The sequence below is a fragment of the Penicillium chrysogenum genome (assembly GCF_028827035.1).
Source record: "Penicillium chrysogenum strain IBT 35668 chromosome Unknown utg000005l_segment0_segment0, whole genome shotgun sequence".
NCBI classification, from domain to species: Eukaryota; Fungi; Ascomycota; class Eurotiomycetes; order Eurotiales; family Aspergillaceae; genus Penicillium; species Penicillium chrysogenum.
The window spans coordinates 4147087-4162200 of NW_026622753.1; the positions used below are offsets into that span (position 1 = coordinate 4147087).

The 15114-nt window shown below is 48.4% G+C and overlaps 8 protein-coding genes across 8 annotated transcripts; 3 read left to right on the plus strand and 5 right to left on the minus strand.

Moving 5' to 3' along the window:
- Positions 1-98: 98 nt before the first annotated feature.
- On the minus strand, positions 99-1190 carry N7489_009965 (F-box protein; the record flags this gene model as incomplete). The annotated part of the gene is made up of 1 exon (XM_056715714.1): positions 99-1190. The coding sequence occupies one exon, from the start codon at positions 1188-1190 to the stop codon at positions 99-101; it is 1092 nt and encodes a 363-aa protein (XP_056563336.1).
- A 703-nt stretch (positions 1191-1893) lies between these two features.
- N7489_009966 (ribosome biogenesis protein BRX1) lies at positions 1894-3044 on the minus strand (the record flags this gene model as incomplete). Its single annotated transcript, XM_056715715.1, has 3 exons — positions 1894-2526; positions 2610-2742; positions 2809-3044. 3 exons carry the CDS (start codon positions 3042-3044, stop codon positions 1894-1896), a joined length of 1002 nt encoding a protein of 333 aa, XP_056563337.1.
- A 475-nt stretch (positions 3045-3519) lies between these two features.
- N7489_009967 (ketohexokinase) lies at positions 3520-4746 on the minus strand (the record flags this gene model as incomplete). Its single annotated transcript, XM_056715716.1, has 6 exons — positions 3520-3688; positions 3749-3856; positions 3910-3971; positions 4019-4177; positions 4238-4640; positions 4700-4746. The coding sequence occupies 6 exons, from the start codon at positions 4744-4746 to the stop codon at positions 3520-3522; spliced, it is 948 nt and encodes a 315-aa protein (XP_056563338.1).
- A 1048-nt stretch (positions 4747-5794) lies between these two features.
- N7489_009968 (uncharacterized protein) lies at positions 5795-6820 on the plus strand (the record flags this gene model as incomplete). Its single annotated transcript, XM_056715717.1, has 2 exons — positions 5795-5881; positions 5939-6820. The coding sequence occupies 2 exons, from the start codon at positions 5795-5797 to the stop codon at positions 6818-6820; spliced, it is 969 nt and encodes a 322-aa protein (XP_056563339.1).
- A 699-nt stretch (positions 6821-7519) lies between these two features.
- N7489_009969 (uncharacterized protein) lies at positions 7520-8055 on the plus strand (the record flags this gene model as incomplete). The annotated part of the gene is made up of 3 exons (XM_056715718.1): positions 7520-7600; positions 7673-7795; positions 7849-8055. The coding sequence occupies 3 exons, from the start codon at positions 7520-7522 to the stop codon at positions 8053-8055; spliced, it is 411 nt and encodes a 136-aa protein (XP_056563340.1).
- A 412-nt stretch (positions 8056-8467) lies between these two features.
- On the minus strand, positions 8468-8916 carry N7489_009970 (uncharacterized protein; the record flags this gene model as incomplete). The annotated part of the gene is made up of 3 exons (XM_056715719.1): positions 8468-8627; positions 8681-8736; positions 8839-8916. The coding sequence occupies 3 exons, from the start codon at positions 8914-8916 to the stop codon at positions 8468-8470; spliced, it is 294 nt and encodes a 97-aa protein (XP_056563341.1).
- Positions 8917-9564: 648 nt separating this feature from the next.
- On the minus strand, positions 9565-11950 carry abp2 (putative ARS binding protein Abp2; the record flags this gene model as incomplete). The annotated part of the gene is made up of 3 exons (XM_056715720.1): positions 9565-9769; positions 9888-11236; positions 11291-11950. The coding sequence occupies 3 exons, from the start codon at positions 11948-11950 to the stop codon at positions 9565-9567; spliced, it is 2214 nt and encodes a 737-aa protein (XP_056563342.1).
- A 670-nt stretch (positions 11951-12620) lies between these two features.
- N7489_009972 (uncharacterized protein) lies at positions 12621-14678 on the plus strand (the record flags this gene model as incomplete). The annotated part of the gene is made up of 1 exon (XM_056715721.1): positions 12621-14678. One exon carries the CDS (start codon positions 12621-12623, stop codon positions 14676-14678), a length of 2058 nt encoding a protein of 685 aa, XP_056563343.1.
- Between the last annotated feature and the right edge of the window lie 436 nt (positions 14679-15114).

Here is a 15114-nt window from a genome sequence, read left to right on the forward strand (position 1 = left end):
ATTAATTTACCCATATGGTATGTCGTACAGCAAGAAAAATTAAAAGTCCATGCACAGATATGTATTTCGATAGATTCAAAAACAAGACAAGCACAAATCTAGTCTAGGACAATGCCCATGTCACGGTCAGCCACTGCAGATCGCAATTCTCCGACCTCGAACCCACGTTCATTCATAACGTATTCCAACGTGTCACCAAACGTTTCGCCGTTGTTGCGGAACCATTCCCCTAGAGACCAGACATACTCCTCTACCTGTTCCTTCAGCAAAGCATGGTCTCGCAGCCATAAAATCTGGCCAGGATCGAGCTTGAGCATGTCCTGCATGATATAGTAATGCGGGATCTCATCACCCCAACCTTCATAGCCTGGATCATGGGAGAGGTCATTGCGAAACCGAGACCGGTATTTGGCTGGCGATTCGGCGTAATTACTCGGATGCGCCGTATGGAAGTATTGTTGAATCGAGGCAGCAGGGTCTTTGTGAACCAAGGTGTGACCTTGGGAAGACAGAGAAGTAGTTGAAAGTGGAGGATAATTGAGGTGGATATTGAACGAGAGTTGCTGGCTGCTGTCTGGATAACGCTTGCGGAATTTCCGTTGAATGGTCCCATTACTAGGGCATATGTGGTTCTGGACAATATCACACATGACGAGACGCAAATCCTCAATCTCGGCCAGCTCCTGCGTGGACCAGTTGTGGAGCAACTGAGCGCGCTCCAACACCACATGGCGAAGACTACGAGAATAGCGATCATAAACATGGGAATGGAATGCACTGTGATACAGCCATAGTCGGTATACTGCGCGGCGCAGCCGGAATCGCTCTTCGTCGGTGAGCAAGCGACGATTCTCAAAGTCTACCTTCCACTTCTTAAACGGGTAGATCGTCTCCCATTTTCGCGCTACCATACCCAGCTGAATGACTTGTTTCAGAAGGAAATCAGACATAGGAGGACGTCGGATGAGATGAGCGGGCTGGCTTTCATTTTGCGTCACTACTTGAATGGCATCGACGAGGGGACCAAATTCGGTCTCCGCGGCACTGGCTAAGATATGCAGTTTGCTTGTTGAGTTGAGGACGCGGTGCAGTCGACGGCAGATGACTGATAGATTCAAGACATCGGAGACTGAGTCGCATGATCGAAATATATGGAGCAAAAGCTCCGTTGCAAGATGATCAATTCGCATGATGGAAAGATCTATATGGTTGCTGTAAAGAAAACACCATTAGAGTGACCCAGAGAGTGTCGATGAGCGATGACTTACTTGATGAGGGGCTGGTATTTGTACCAGGTAATTCGGAAGAAGATAGCTGGTTTTCGAGGATTTATAAATGAATTGATTTAGACAGTGTTGTCACGAATTGAAGCGAGCAGCAACTCGTAGACTTGTCACGCGTACGGTGGACCTATTGGATATAGACCCCGCCGTTGGGGCTAACAGAAGGAAGGGAGAGCATAGGGTCAGAAGTAAACATATTGGAAGAGCAAGCGCCTTGTAGCCATATAGGGCTAGCCAACGAAACAGATGCCATGATAGATGGTGTCAGGAGGCAAAGACAGACTTGGGTTCGGGCGATGGCGTCGAGGCCAGGGAGGGCTTTATATGGCGCTTAGCTAATGTTGCCCCTTGCGTCCCGAGGTCCATCCATGGGACCAACCTGCCTGTTATTCTGAAGAAAAAGCTGTTCGGATGGCAATGAAATAGGCAAAACAAAGGAACAGATACATAGAAATAATCAACTTTTGAAATTAACCAGGATGAGACTTTGCCCCGACGCCTTAACGGACCATGATGAAATCGTCGCATCAAATATACACATGTAGTCGAAACATCATCCCGAGGGATATCAAGTCTAGAAATAGCACGACGAAACAAAAACACAAACCCCCTATGCAAATAGCTTCCTTGTATCCAACGCATCCACCTTCCGCACAGAGTTCTCGGACAGTCCCAGATCGGAGCGCTTGGCCACCCGATCAGTCTGGCCATCTCGGCGCTGGGAGTAACGGCCAGCCTTGCCCCGTCGGATGTCGCTACGGACTTGGTTGGGACTAACGTACTCCTTGTTCTCGTAGATGACGGGTCCACCAAAGCTGCCCTCGAGAATGACAATGGGTGTCAGAACGAAACGGGGGCCAATCTCGACCAGAGAAACCTCGGGCAGGCTGTTGTCTTTGCCCTTCGGTACGGGCTTGATAGTCTCATCGCCGTCCTTCTTCTTACCAGCCTCAGACTCACGGATCTCATAGACGCGAATCCAGATCTTGCCGTCCACTCCAAAGATACCAATGATGCGGTCGATGAATGGCTTCATGCCTCTGACACCACGCTTGGGCACACAGAAAACTCCGCGCAGCATCTCCCGAACGAGCGCACGGTATTCACTGCCAGGAGCGCCCATATCCGGGCCTTGCTCGTCGAAGGACCGATCGAACACGACCAAGCCGCGGCCGCCCTTCAGGCAATTCCCTGCGAATCCAGCGCCGAGCTCGCCCATTGTGTGCAAGTTGTTGAGATGGAACTTAATAGTGGGGCCATTAGGGGGCGTGAAAGCCAGAGATAAAGATCCTGGCCGTTCTTCTTGGCCTCGAGGAAGAAGATAACGTTGCAGGAATGCAGATCGGCAAGAGAGTTCAGGAGGAGGTTATATCCAGCGGCCTTCTTTTTCGTGTCGAGCTTAGTCTCTTTGTGGGCATGGGGAAGGAGGCCGCAGATATCGGACATGAGGTGTCGGTGGCTAGAGAAAAGCAAATTGTCAGATCAGTAAACCCATGCAACATATCTCAAGGTGCAATGCTCATACCGGAAGGAAGCGCCTCTGGAGGTCAAGATAAGTACTCGGGTCTTGGGCATAAATCCAGAAGCAAGCTGCTTCTTCACAACCTCAGCCGCCTCGCCATCGTCGGACTCCTCCTCTTCGCTATCGGTGGTGTCGTCCTCCGCATTGAGGAGCTCCTCCATCTCCATATCCTCGTCGGACACATCCTCAGTGGGCTGTCTAGCCGCCTTCTTTGAGACACTCTTGTAAACTGATGCCATGGTGACTGTTGATTGTGTCAAAATGGAATTGAAATTGAACGTGCAAAAGAAGGCCGCGATCAAAAAGTTGATGGCAGAATATTTTTTGTTTTCCACCGCCCTGGACCTTGTTGCATCACGTGCCAAGTGGGCGACTGATCTATTTGCTGCTCTTTACCGCCTGACCTTCCTGCCAAACTTCCATTTGTTGCAACAAGTGCTTGTTGGTGTTTTCATAGCCGGCTTGCTTTATGATTTTGGGAAATGTGAACTACAGCATATTCTTTCATACTTACCCTCCAGGATCTATATGTCAATGTCACTTCAAAAGATAGACTGATGTTCAACAGACCAGAAAAGTCTCTCATTGTGTCAAAATATGTGTTTCATTCTTGCACATTAACTAAATTGACCTGACAAAAGACAAGTACTTCGATTTTAATTTCGACAATTCAAAGATCCGACAGAATTCGGTTGAGGAAAAGGCGAGTCAATATCATGGAACGTTCAACGCTCTTTGCAGTTCCGTAAAGCCCTCTTGGGTGACCTTCAAGCCGGCAATCAGATTTGCAAACTCCAATTTCTTTCGGAAACCCCAATCCCGACCCCGATAAATGAGGCCGTATAGCAAGCCAGCATTAAATGTATCCCCAGCTCCGATGGTGCTGTAGACTGTTAGTATGGCCTAATTGGTGCTGTTGTACATTGGAAAGCTCAAAACTCACTCGACGACTCCCGCTTCTTCAGTATGCGCCGGGACATGAGCAAAGTTGCCAATTTTTGGTTCAAGTGCTGCAGCCCCGTCAGAACCCCAAGTACAGCACAGCAAGGATCTGTAGACCGTAGATTAGATTATTGCTCTGAGGACTTGGACAGTAAAGCCTACGCTCGGCTTGTCTTCAATGATTGATCCCGCAAGCAATCCTCAGCGGATGTATATCCATTGCTCTGCTCAGCTATTAGATGTGCTTAGAGAGCCGAAAATAAAATCTCACCTGGGCCCAGCCCTTCGAGTAGATAACAACATCTGCCACGTCTGCAAGCTCCTGCAAGCCTGGCCGGCCTGGTTTTTCCACCTCAACACTGATTTTCGCCCCTGGAAAATATTCCCGAAGATAACGAATACATTCCAAGGTTACATCTGGTGCACGGCCCTGAGTCCGAGTTAGCGTGTATCACGACCAGCTGAGCACCTCACCAAATATTTAATGCACCTCAAAGTGAAACCAGGGTCGATCAGTTACCGCACGCAGGGGCTCAACAGCAGTTACGAACTCAGTGCGAGTCATTTCAGGCAGCTCGTTGTAATTGACAATCGTCCTACTACCGGTGGCCTGGCTTGTAATAATGTAACTGGAAGCTGGCTCACTGAACCCCTCTCTGTAAATGCACCTATCTAGCCGAACCATATTCCCCAAGCTTGATTGGATTTGTTGACATGGTACTGAGCTTTTGGAGGGGAGGACAGCAATGAGATTCAGTGATGATTCGGCACTCGAGGGCCCGTACTGTAACAACTGCCCTAGAACTTCGAGGGTGTTTGGGCAGTTTCCACCGCGCCGGCGACTGATTCTGGATGCACGAAGCTTCTCATCTTCACCAGGGTAATATGGGGCTCTAATCGAAGCATGTGAATACCACTCTCCAGATGGAAACCACTTACGGACAGAACTCACGTTAGAATTGTGTCAAGGTAGCACGCCCCTATAGCTACTAAAGTCATAGCCACAATTTTGACAAGAATATGTTTCCGTTTCCCTTGGAAGGAGGAGCTAGCGCCTGTTTGGCTCGTTTATTTAATCAGCAGTGTCGTTGATCGAGTCGAGGATACCGGTGGCTTTCCAAAGTTAGGTCCACCCGTGGAACAGCCAAAGGTTAAATGCCTGATTTTCCAGGATTGATGCCTTAAATGCCTGGTTTATGCCTGATTTTAGACCGCTTTTGACAATAACTATAGTTGACTAACTAGGTAGTTATGCCCAGGTGCTCCTTCGCAACCTGCCGTGGACCTGTGGACCCCGTGCCTAGGTTGACCTTCAGAGTCTGGAAGGTTGGAAGCCCGTGCCTTTTCCGAGATATGTAGCTTGGCTATAGGTATATACAATGTATGTTTGTCTTAGCATCAAGAACCGTTTTGCAGTTCTATAGCCGTGGACATGGTCCACAATGAGCCATTATACTTCACAAAGGGTCTACAGCTATATAGCGTTTCATGCAGTCTCTACATTAGGTTTCTAGTTATATCCTCTTATTCTCACTAAGAAGATTGGTCCCTCGATATGCCCAGGTGAGTTGGACTAGGGTAATAAGCATCACGTGGCAAATATATACCACTGTGTACCTTAATACAACGACCTGAGCATCTGCTTCCAAGAGGTTTGCCCTCGTATACTTTCTATGAAAACCTAAAGAAAGAGGGTTATATTTACATTTTTGATTGGCTATTTGACCATTTGACTATAAATACAAATATTCATTGATTCGTCCCACTTGAAGCATAAGTATAAAGAAGCAGGCGGGATGTTGCAGGATGAAATTGGGTTTGAAGAAGGCAAACTAGATTGATAGAAGAGGCATAAAGTCCGTACATATCTTATTGTCTCTTACATTTTCAAAGTACAAAGCAAGCATTGATGTGGCCGGCAAACCCAATGATTCTTTTTTCATTCTATACCAGTTATATAACCGATACGAATAACTACCTAGGTATTCATCCCACTGTCCTCACAACTCTACCTTTATCAGTCTGCAACTGAGACCATTTTTCCACCATGGGCCAGCGAAACAAGGTGTTAGAGACAGACACTCCTACTGCAAAGTTTCTCTACACAATCATCAAGCAATTGGACTTGAAGTCGGTCAGTTTATTGCCCTACCTTTAACTGAAGATTGATCTGATCTTATTTTGAATATAGGTCGACTGGAATAAAGTCGCTTCCGAGGTCGAAGTCTCCAATGGTCATGCCGCTCGTATGCGGTATTCCCGTTTCCGACAACAGATGGAAGGAACAACAGGAGCGAGCAAACCAAAGCGAAAGAGCAAGAAGGGAAAGACCATGGAACCCCCTGCTGAGATGCAAGGCATATTTCCCATGGCTCCACCATTCATGATGCCCATGGAATCGACTGATTCTTCTCTTCCGGGCGATCCCTTCGTAAAGTGCGAACCGGGCACTCAAGGCAATGCGAACATACAGAGCTTTATGCAGCATTCCCCGCAGTTGATGTTAGAGAGCACCGAAGGACAGTATTATTTTCCTCAGGATTTTGCCTCGACGCAATTCCAGCTGGCGTCAAACATACCATCTGCAATACCGTCTCCCAGTCCCGGAACATCATTGTCCTTCATGCATGGGAATCCATACGAGTTCCCGACCGCGTCAACTGGTTACCCTTATTCAGCACCCGGCACCCAATCTTTCGACTTTAGGGAGTTTGACCAAATCAACCATTTCACCAATTATGCCCCAACCATCAACTGGGAACCACTCCCCCCTCCTCGCCAGGAGAGCCCGACTGTAAAAGTCGAAGAAGAACAGCAGCAGCAGCAGCAGCAGCAGCAGCAGCAACAGCAGCAGCAACAGCAACAGCAACAGCAACAGCAACAGCAACAGCAACAGCAACAGCAACAGCAACAGCAACAGCAACAGCAACAGCAACAGCAACAGCAGCAAACCTGCCAGCAAGACCCCGCTGTGACAGTTGAAGAAGAAAAAGAGACCGAGGAGGGGGCACCGAGTACACAGAACCAGGAAGATCACCAGGTTGTTGTCAAAGTTGAAAAGATCCAAGATTAGATCATGTCTTGTTAGAGACTAGAAGGGCCTCGTTCATTTGTTCATCAGCTAGTACCCCTCGTTATTATCATAGAGTTTGCTGATTTAGTCTCTGCGTTTTTGTTGCTTGTCAAAGTTAAGCATGATATGTTTATGTCTCCTACAAGTATCGTGGGAGTCCCATGTTCGATCTGGCGCCAGGAATTCGGGGATCGATATATGATCAAGTCTTGAGCAAGAACATGTTATTTCCCAGTCCATTAGCAATTTCCCGTCTCCTTCGCACATAGATAGCCATAAAACTGACCTAGGGTTCACCAAGTCACTGGATATGATATAAACATTGATAGGTTGATCATAACTGTGCCTCGTTAAGCAAATCCTGGTATCACGCTGTGAGCATACTTCTCCACGTTCCGTTCAGCGAACTTTTTCCAAGAATAGCAAATCTGGGACTTTCGACAAGTGATATAACTCAGCTCATATCAATACAGCAGCCTGCCCAAACGCTGATATAATCGACGTTTACGTCCACTGGAAAATGCATCAAAAGGCATCCAAACGAACCAAACGAGCCAAACGAATTAAAAGCATTAAACACGTCTCCTAGGGCGATCTGCGACTTGTCGTTTTGCTTTCCACCCAAAATTTGATTTATCTTCAGAAACATCTACCCTTATTGAAGGCGCCTGGAGATTCCCTCCCGAGATCGCCGAAGCAATGCCTTCTTACAAGAACGACCCTCCGGACCAGGAGTATCTAGACTCGATCAAGAAACACACCGACAAGGAAACCAACAAGGTACGACGCATTAAAGACTCCGGTGGGGGTTTGGCTTGAACCAACTGTCAACATGCTTAACTGGATATACAGGTCAATCTTGCGCTCGTGGCCAAGGACTTCGGCTATGCTAGTGGAAAGTCGTTTCAGAAGAAGTATGCCAAGCTCAAGAAAGCGCATAATCTGACCAACGGCCATATCTATGGCGATGACAAGGCAAGCCGACCTCTCTCCACCCAGATAACATCTTAACTAATTTAATCGAATAGCCAGAAACCTCTTCTACTGAGGCGGCTTCCCCCAAAGTGGCCCAGCCTCCGCCGAAGCCGAAGCTGAAGGAAACCAAGACGCTCGAAGCCGAGAAAGACGACATGGATATTGTGAGCGAGAACTTGAAGACACATTCGGACAAAATTGCCACCGAAAAGAAGGGCAAAAGCTCGGAGGACGATAAGAAGAAGAAGATGCAAGCCTGATCTGCCAAAACTCGAGCAAAAGAGGTCTTCGGTGTGCGAGGATTCTGCGATCAAGTTACAGGGTAGGTGCCCGGAAGATGATAGCCTTTAATTCAATATGCGCTCTATTTTAATGAGAGACACTTCTTGTAGGGGAGTCACCAAGTACAAACGTTTGGAAGCGCAATTCTTGATCTCCAGGTCTCTCTCTAGAGGCTCCTCTAACCGTCAATTGTGTAGTCGGAATTAACCAGTACCGATGTCACTATCGTCCGATGTGGATAATTGAAATTCATAGTATTCAGTTCTCTAGATAGATAGTGCTCGAACCAGAAAACAGCAAAGACCGCGCAGTGATGAGAACCCAAAGATACCTATCTTCACTCCCAAGCCATTGTGAGGACAATGGATCAAGATCCAAAGTGGACCTTTGCTAATCAATGATATCATTTCGGCCTTCGACAATGATGATGGGAATCTCAGCATCATCGGCCGTGATAGACTGCCAGGAAGGGTCTCCAGGGAGTTCGGGATATTTGTCAGAGCGCTCAAACTCTTTGGCATTCTTTACGATGCTGAAGTAGTATTTCCTGCTGCTGATTGTCAATAATTGCAATAGAACTTGTACCATAGCGGAAGAGCTTACGCAGCCTCGGGTGTCATATTGACGCCGATATCGAGTGACACGTTGTCCCAGTTGATCTGTAATACATAGCCAGTAAGATTAGCGGGTGTATTGGGTAGAGAAACGTCGTAATTTGTGGACATTGTGAGAGACCGAGCTTGAAATCAGATGTTACGTACCTTGCCCTTCTGGGAATTCTCCACACAGGTCAGAAGAAAGGCGATGGCCTGCTCCTCGGGTGTATTGACGGAAGTCATTTTGGCAGAATCATACGATTGAATTGGTTGCTGTTCGATGTAGTGACGCACGTGATGATAGAAGCGGGATGGCTGGGATAGGAGAGGAGCGATGGAGACAAGGACCTGCATTTGTCTGTACATGAGCCTCAACGCGCGTTACGGTCCCAGGTGCCACTTGAGGGCTCCTTCCTGAGGTAACACCACTGGATTTGACTACAGTTTTGGCTAACAAGAAGAATTCATTGTTCAAATACAATTAAACAGTGGCATTGCTTAGAGTAACTTCATCAAGCTGTGCGATGAAAGCACCTTGATTGACCTTAACATAATTTCCAAGCAAACTTGATATCCTTTGTTTTCTAGGAGGAGAGGGAGTATGCGGACTAAGGAATGCTTAAACCCAAAGATTCACTATTCTATCCATAGCTCTTGATTGCGTTCCCATAGGGTATCAGGGCAAAGGAATCTCAAGCCAGCCTCCATAGAGCGGCTAACGTAGTGAATTTCATTGAAGCGTATTCAAACAGTAGGATTGAACTTATCAAAGGGGTATCCTATCGAAAAAACAAAAACAAAAGGGGCCTGCAAAGTACATATCAAAAAAGGACAAAAACATGACGCTAAGATCTTGACATAAGTCTAAGAGAGACATTCCGTTGACAAGAGTTATATGTCCGCCATCACAGATTCCACGATCTTTCGTTTGTATTGTGACAAAGCCTGCTCCTTTTTCTGCATCTGAGCACGGAGTCTTGTGTAACGCTGCTTCCATGTTGCCTCGGAAACAGGATGGCTGGGATCATCATCGTCAGAATCCAGCTCCACCGTCTTATCGTTGTCAATATTCTCTTGACTCGGACCCACAATCGCGCTTGTGTGGTCAGACGCACCTGTCCCTCCTATAGTAGGATTGACATTTGCGAGCGTTATTTGCATCGAAAATTGGTTTGAAGTCTTGTACTCATGGGAGACGGTATAGTGGACCTCACTGAATGAGCCGTTGGAGGCTGAAGCCCCCCCCATTTCCATCGCTGCTTGGAATGACACGCTCGGCCTTGACAACCAGTGACCCTGGAGTGCCTGCGAATCCGAAATGATGACCAACGCCAAGGTGAAAAGCCAGTAGCAGAGAAAGATTTCCAAGTTGGAACTGAGAATATAATGAAGACAAATTGATCACCATCGCCGAAGCTAGGGCACCCGCCTCATTGGAACCGAGCGTCCCCGTCCGCCCTGTCAGCCTAGCACGAAGAAGCTCTGCAGAAAGTACATGAACAATGTCATCGATGGAGGGATTTGTAGTAGCGACTGCATTGCCTTGCCCACCGGAGCATGTCTGACTAGCGATACCATTCTTTGGAGTATCTGTGGTGGGATATTGGCGGGAACCATTGGGCTCTTCAGACCCAGGAATGACAGCACCATTCACACCATTAACTACTAGTCTCGGTGGTGTGGCTAGTCGAACCGGTGCCCCTGAATGTTGAGGGACCTGCAATTGAAGTTTATTCGGTCTCCCGTGAGAGACAGACGTCGGAGGCTGATTGTGAGGTGGGGTCTGAAATATTTGGGGCGGATTTGTCTCAAGGGCAAGTGACGGAGGTTGATTATTCGGGTTGGGTGCTTGTGATGATTCCCGACTAGGATTGACCTGGAAGGTAGAAAAGGAACCCGACGATGACCCTCTATTTGGTGGCCTTCCTCGGCCTTTTCCAGCGGACAAGCCGTTGCTGTTCGGCCAAGCAGATGAAACTGCAGGGCCATGCCGTCTCCTAGAACGGCTCTTTTCACCGGTTGACGGGGTGACTGCCGACCTTGGCTCGGCCGACATGTGGACATCTGATGGTAGATGACTCCGTGGGATGATAGCAGACTGTGGATAATTAGCAGGAGAGGCATCCCGGTCAGGAAGTCTCCAGCGTGTATCTTGACTTGGCTGATCCGGCCCTGAACCATTCGGATATGACGAGGTCGCCGCTGTCCAGGGGTCGTTTGGTTCCATATCATCAGGAAATGCACTGAATGGAATCGCACTCTGTGGGAATGTTACGGAATGGGACTGAAAACTACCCTGCTGTACGGTGCCAACAGACGTATCCAACTGGGGCCGCTTGATCGCTCTGTCTTCCTCGATGTACCTATCCTCAACCCTTTTTCTTCCCCGCTTTGGCTTCCATTGTGGAACAAGTGCCCTGAGTGCAAGATCTTCTTCCAATAATACACCATCGCGGGACTCGCTGACGAAAGGACCGGATGGTGGGAGCTGCGTATAGTAAGAATGGGGCAATCCCATGCAATATTCAAAGAAAGCATCGATATGCATAGCACGCATCCACCGCTGGGTGAGATTAGCAAGACGAAATATGGGCTGGAGATTTGATAACAGACGTACCTTGAGCCGAACTGTGTACTGCTGCACCTTCTGGGTGCTTTGCTTCTTTTCAATGTCAGGTGGTTCGACCCCCAATTCAATTGCTAATTGGATCCACGTCTTCAACTCTTCATTCTGCAGCCGCTTTCGAATGAGCCCATATAGGGTAAAGATGTTGAAGCTCTTTCCATCACTCCGCGGGAGACACCGAAAGGTCTTTCGCAGATCTGACGTGTCAACTGAGGATGGAACATTAGGATTGCAGTACAAGATGAATGCGACATAGGCATCATCGATCGTCTCGTCAGTGATATCCCGTGACGGAAGAACTCGGGAATCTGCGTGATCGGCAGGATCTTTCATCGGCTGATGGCGATGAGGATCGAATAATGGTGGAGACATGGATGTTCCGGAGCGGTTGGCCGATGATGGCGGTATAGCAGAACGCATGCCCCTCGGGGAAGACTGTAAGCTCCTGGGGGTTTCTCTTCGCTGTAAAGGTGGCGATTTGTTGATATCTATTTGGCTACGAGCACTCCCCAGGGAGGAAGCACTCTGCAACGTTGATTCCAATGTCGGAGGATATCGCGCATATTGTTGAATGACCATTTGCGGTCCGCCGAGCTCACCACGGCTCGGGCGATCGGTGGAGTCCATGATAACAGGAAATGATGTTTCCATCTGAAATTTGGCGATTTGGAGCGACACACTTCTAGATTTAATTGTAGAATAAAGCTAGAAGCGCGATGCAGGCAAACAATCAAGCGGATCCTAGGTCGCATAGGCAAGTCGTCATTATCGTCAAATTAAGAGCCGCGGAATAGATGTAGGCTATCTTCAACACAAAATGTTCGATGTATGAATACAAAGAAAAAGGGAAGAAAACCAGATGCTGAACAGCAACGCGCCGATGGTGCAGGGTTCCAGGAGGTTTCCCCTCGAGGTGGCTGGAAGCGCCCATCTTTAAAGCTCAAGCTGAGAATCTATTTTGGGGCCATCTAGTGCTCCCTAATGAGGACTAGTGCCGTGGCCTGAGGGCGGGGTTCCTGCCTGGCTATCACGTGTGAGCTAACCTCAATAAGGCTAACTCGTCTTGGCACATCCTAGGTGTTATCGATAAGCCCGTCGTCTTGGCATTCTTGGCCTCTTCGACATCATCCGTCAAAAGAAACCGGACTCACCCGGACCATCGCAAGGGTCAATTTGAACGACAATAATCGCATATTTGTCGCCTCCACAAGCCAAGCGATATTGATTTTCTGCTCTTATTGTTGCGCGCGCGACGTCGTGCGTACAATGTGGCTCGGGTCTCTGCTACCCACTCTCTTATCCTAGCGCGATCTTATCCGTCATGGCGCCCTCGAGTTCGCGCTCAAGGTCCACTCGACCTATGCGGTCCAGCCGCACCAAGGTGCAGACCTACCACGAGGAAAGCTCCTCTCAAGATGAATCGAGAGTAATGTCTGGCTCAAGGCGTGCCTCGTTATCTCTTAGGTCGCGCAGTACAACTCGAATGCCGAAGTCCTATCGTGAAGATTCGACAGATGCTAGCTTTGATGGGGCTGTGGAAGACGAAGAGTCCGATGCATTGGTAGATGCGCCGATCGACGCACCAAGCCCGGATGCACCAAACCCGGATCCTAAATCTGTGACTACCCGCACTTCCAAACCCAAACCTCCTCGGCGCGCTGCAACCACCCCGAAGCCAAAGCAGACCAAACGATCGAAACCCAATCAAATTGGGAGTGCCCTGCAAAAGCGTGCCAAGACACATGTGGATGACCCGATCTTTCTGGGTTCCGGTGTCATTCCTCCCTGGCAAACTCTCCCCTACCAAATTCTTCTTGACATTTTCTTGCGCGCATCACATCCATTACTCGACGAAAGCCGTTCGACCCGCAATGACTCTGTCAAATGGCTGGTCAATGTCGCTTTGCTGTGTCGAAGCTTTCATGAGCCTGCGCTGGCCGCACTCTATCACTGTCCCCCTCTTCTTCCTGCCCCCAGGAGCCATGTGCTCCTCTCTTTGCTGGAACGCCCACAACAGTCTCTCTCGATGAACTACTCTAGCAAGATCAAGCAACTCCATGTTGAGGTTGAACCAATTCTCGTTTATAAAAGTGGACCCGGATACTTCGACCTTGCTCAACTGATTGAAAAGACTCCTCGTTTACACACGGTACGACTATACCACAAAGATGATTACACGGTGGGAATACCTCAATGGCAGATTGCCCAATCAAAGTGGACTTATCCAGACGCTCTCTTTTCCGCAATCGAGAACCGCGGCATTACCCTCCGTAGTTGGGAGTGGAACAGCCGCTTCTTAGAAACTGATGAGCTTGTCGAAATGATGGTGAGAATGCACTCCCGGCGCGCTTTTCAGGGCCTGAAGGAGCTGAAGTTGCTCCGTTTCGATAATTCCGATGAAGAAACTACCGCTGCCAAAGAGGCTGGTCTCCTCGAAGCCCTTGATATGCTTCCAGAGCTTCAGCGACTGGAGTTTATTGAAAGCTCATTGGTCAGCGGGGAAATTCTGATCAATCTACCAAATACCCTCCATTCGCTCACTCTGAACAACTGTGATCGATTGTGGTCATCTGATCTCACAGCCTATCTGTCCTTACATGGCACCAATCTCCGAGAGCTCAGTCTAAGCCACAATCGCCATCTCAACATGTCTTTCATCCAAAATTTGGCTCATTGCTGTGAGAATCTCGAAGTTTTCAAAATGGACCTTTCTATGCATGATGCGTCCAGTTATCGCGACGTTGAGCCACATTTCGAAGCTCTACTTGTCCAAACCGAAGTTCCCACATGGCCAGTAAAGCTCCGAGAAATCGAGCTCACCCAGTTACGCAAATGGGACGACGCTACTGCGGAGGTCTTTTTCACTTCGCTGGTGAATGCGGCACCTAAACTTCATGATCTACGTCGATTGACCATTAGTGCAATCCTAAAGATTGGCTGGCGTGACCGTGCCAATTTTCGTGAGCGGTGGATCGGCCTCCTCGAAAAGGTATTCCTACGACGAAGCATGCCACCAGACCCGAACCTCCGCTCCCTTCAGAAACGCTCCCTCAAACCCACCACATCCCTCACAAGGAATGACCCCGATGAACCTGATGCTGGGCCATCAACACGGCCATCCACGGCTGATAGTGGCCCATCGACTTCCTCTAAACGACAAAGCACTCGGCTTGCACGTCAAAGAACCCACGAAACTGACGATGCTGCTAGTTATTCTTCGTTAATGGGGACTCCACAGTCTGAAGCCGGGAAGGTACAGGGAATGTGCGATATTGTGAACATTCGGATCGACAATCAGCGACCGACTGAGTTCCAACTGACCGAAGAGGATTTCCTAGATGATGAACTCAGTGGCGACGAGGACTGGGCGGGCGAATGAACTTCTAGCCAACCCAGGGACGCTCGGGGTAATAAGCTATGGCGAAATCCCAACAGCAGTACCGTTTTGTATCTATAACCATGTCGTCTCTCGGGCTCTATCATGCGCTTGGACGGGTGGGTTCTTTCTTCCTTTTATGCCGATATGTTTTATGATTCGGTGCTGGGGGATAGACAGGAGCTAATATTTGATATTTTTCTACAATTATACTTAGCAATTTATGATAATAACGATTGCGGAATACGTCTCATTATGAACATAGAATCTTGCGTAGTTGCGGTGTCCACGGGTCGACTCGGTCTGTGCACGGCGATCAAAGGCCAAGCCCCACAAGATCGTCTTATCAGCGAGTCTCGTTGAACCTCACATCTGTTTATTCCACGCTCTTGTTCCGTGTATATTTACATTTTATAAGTTCGTATCAAGATTTTGGATG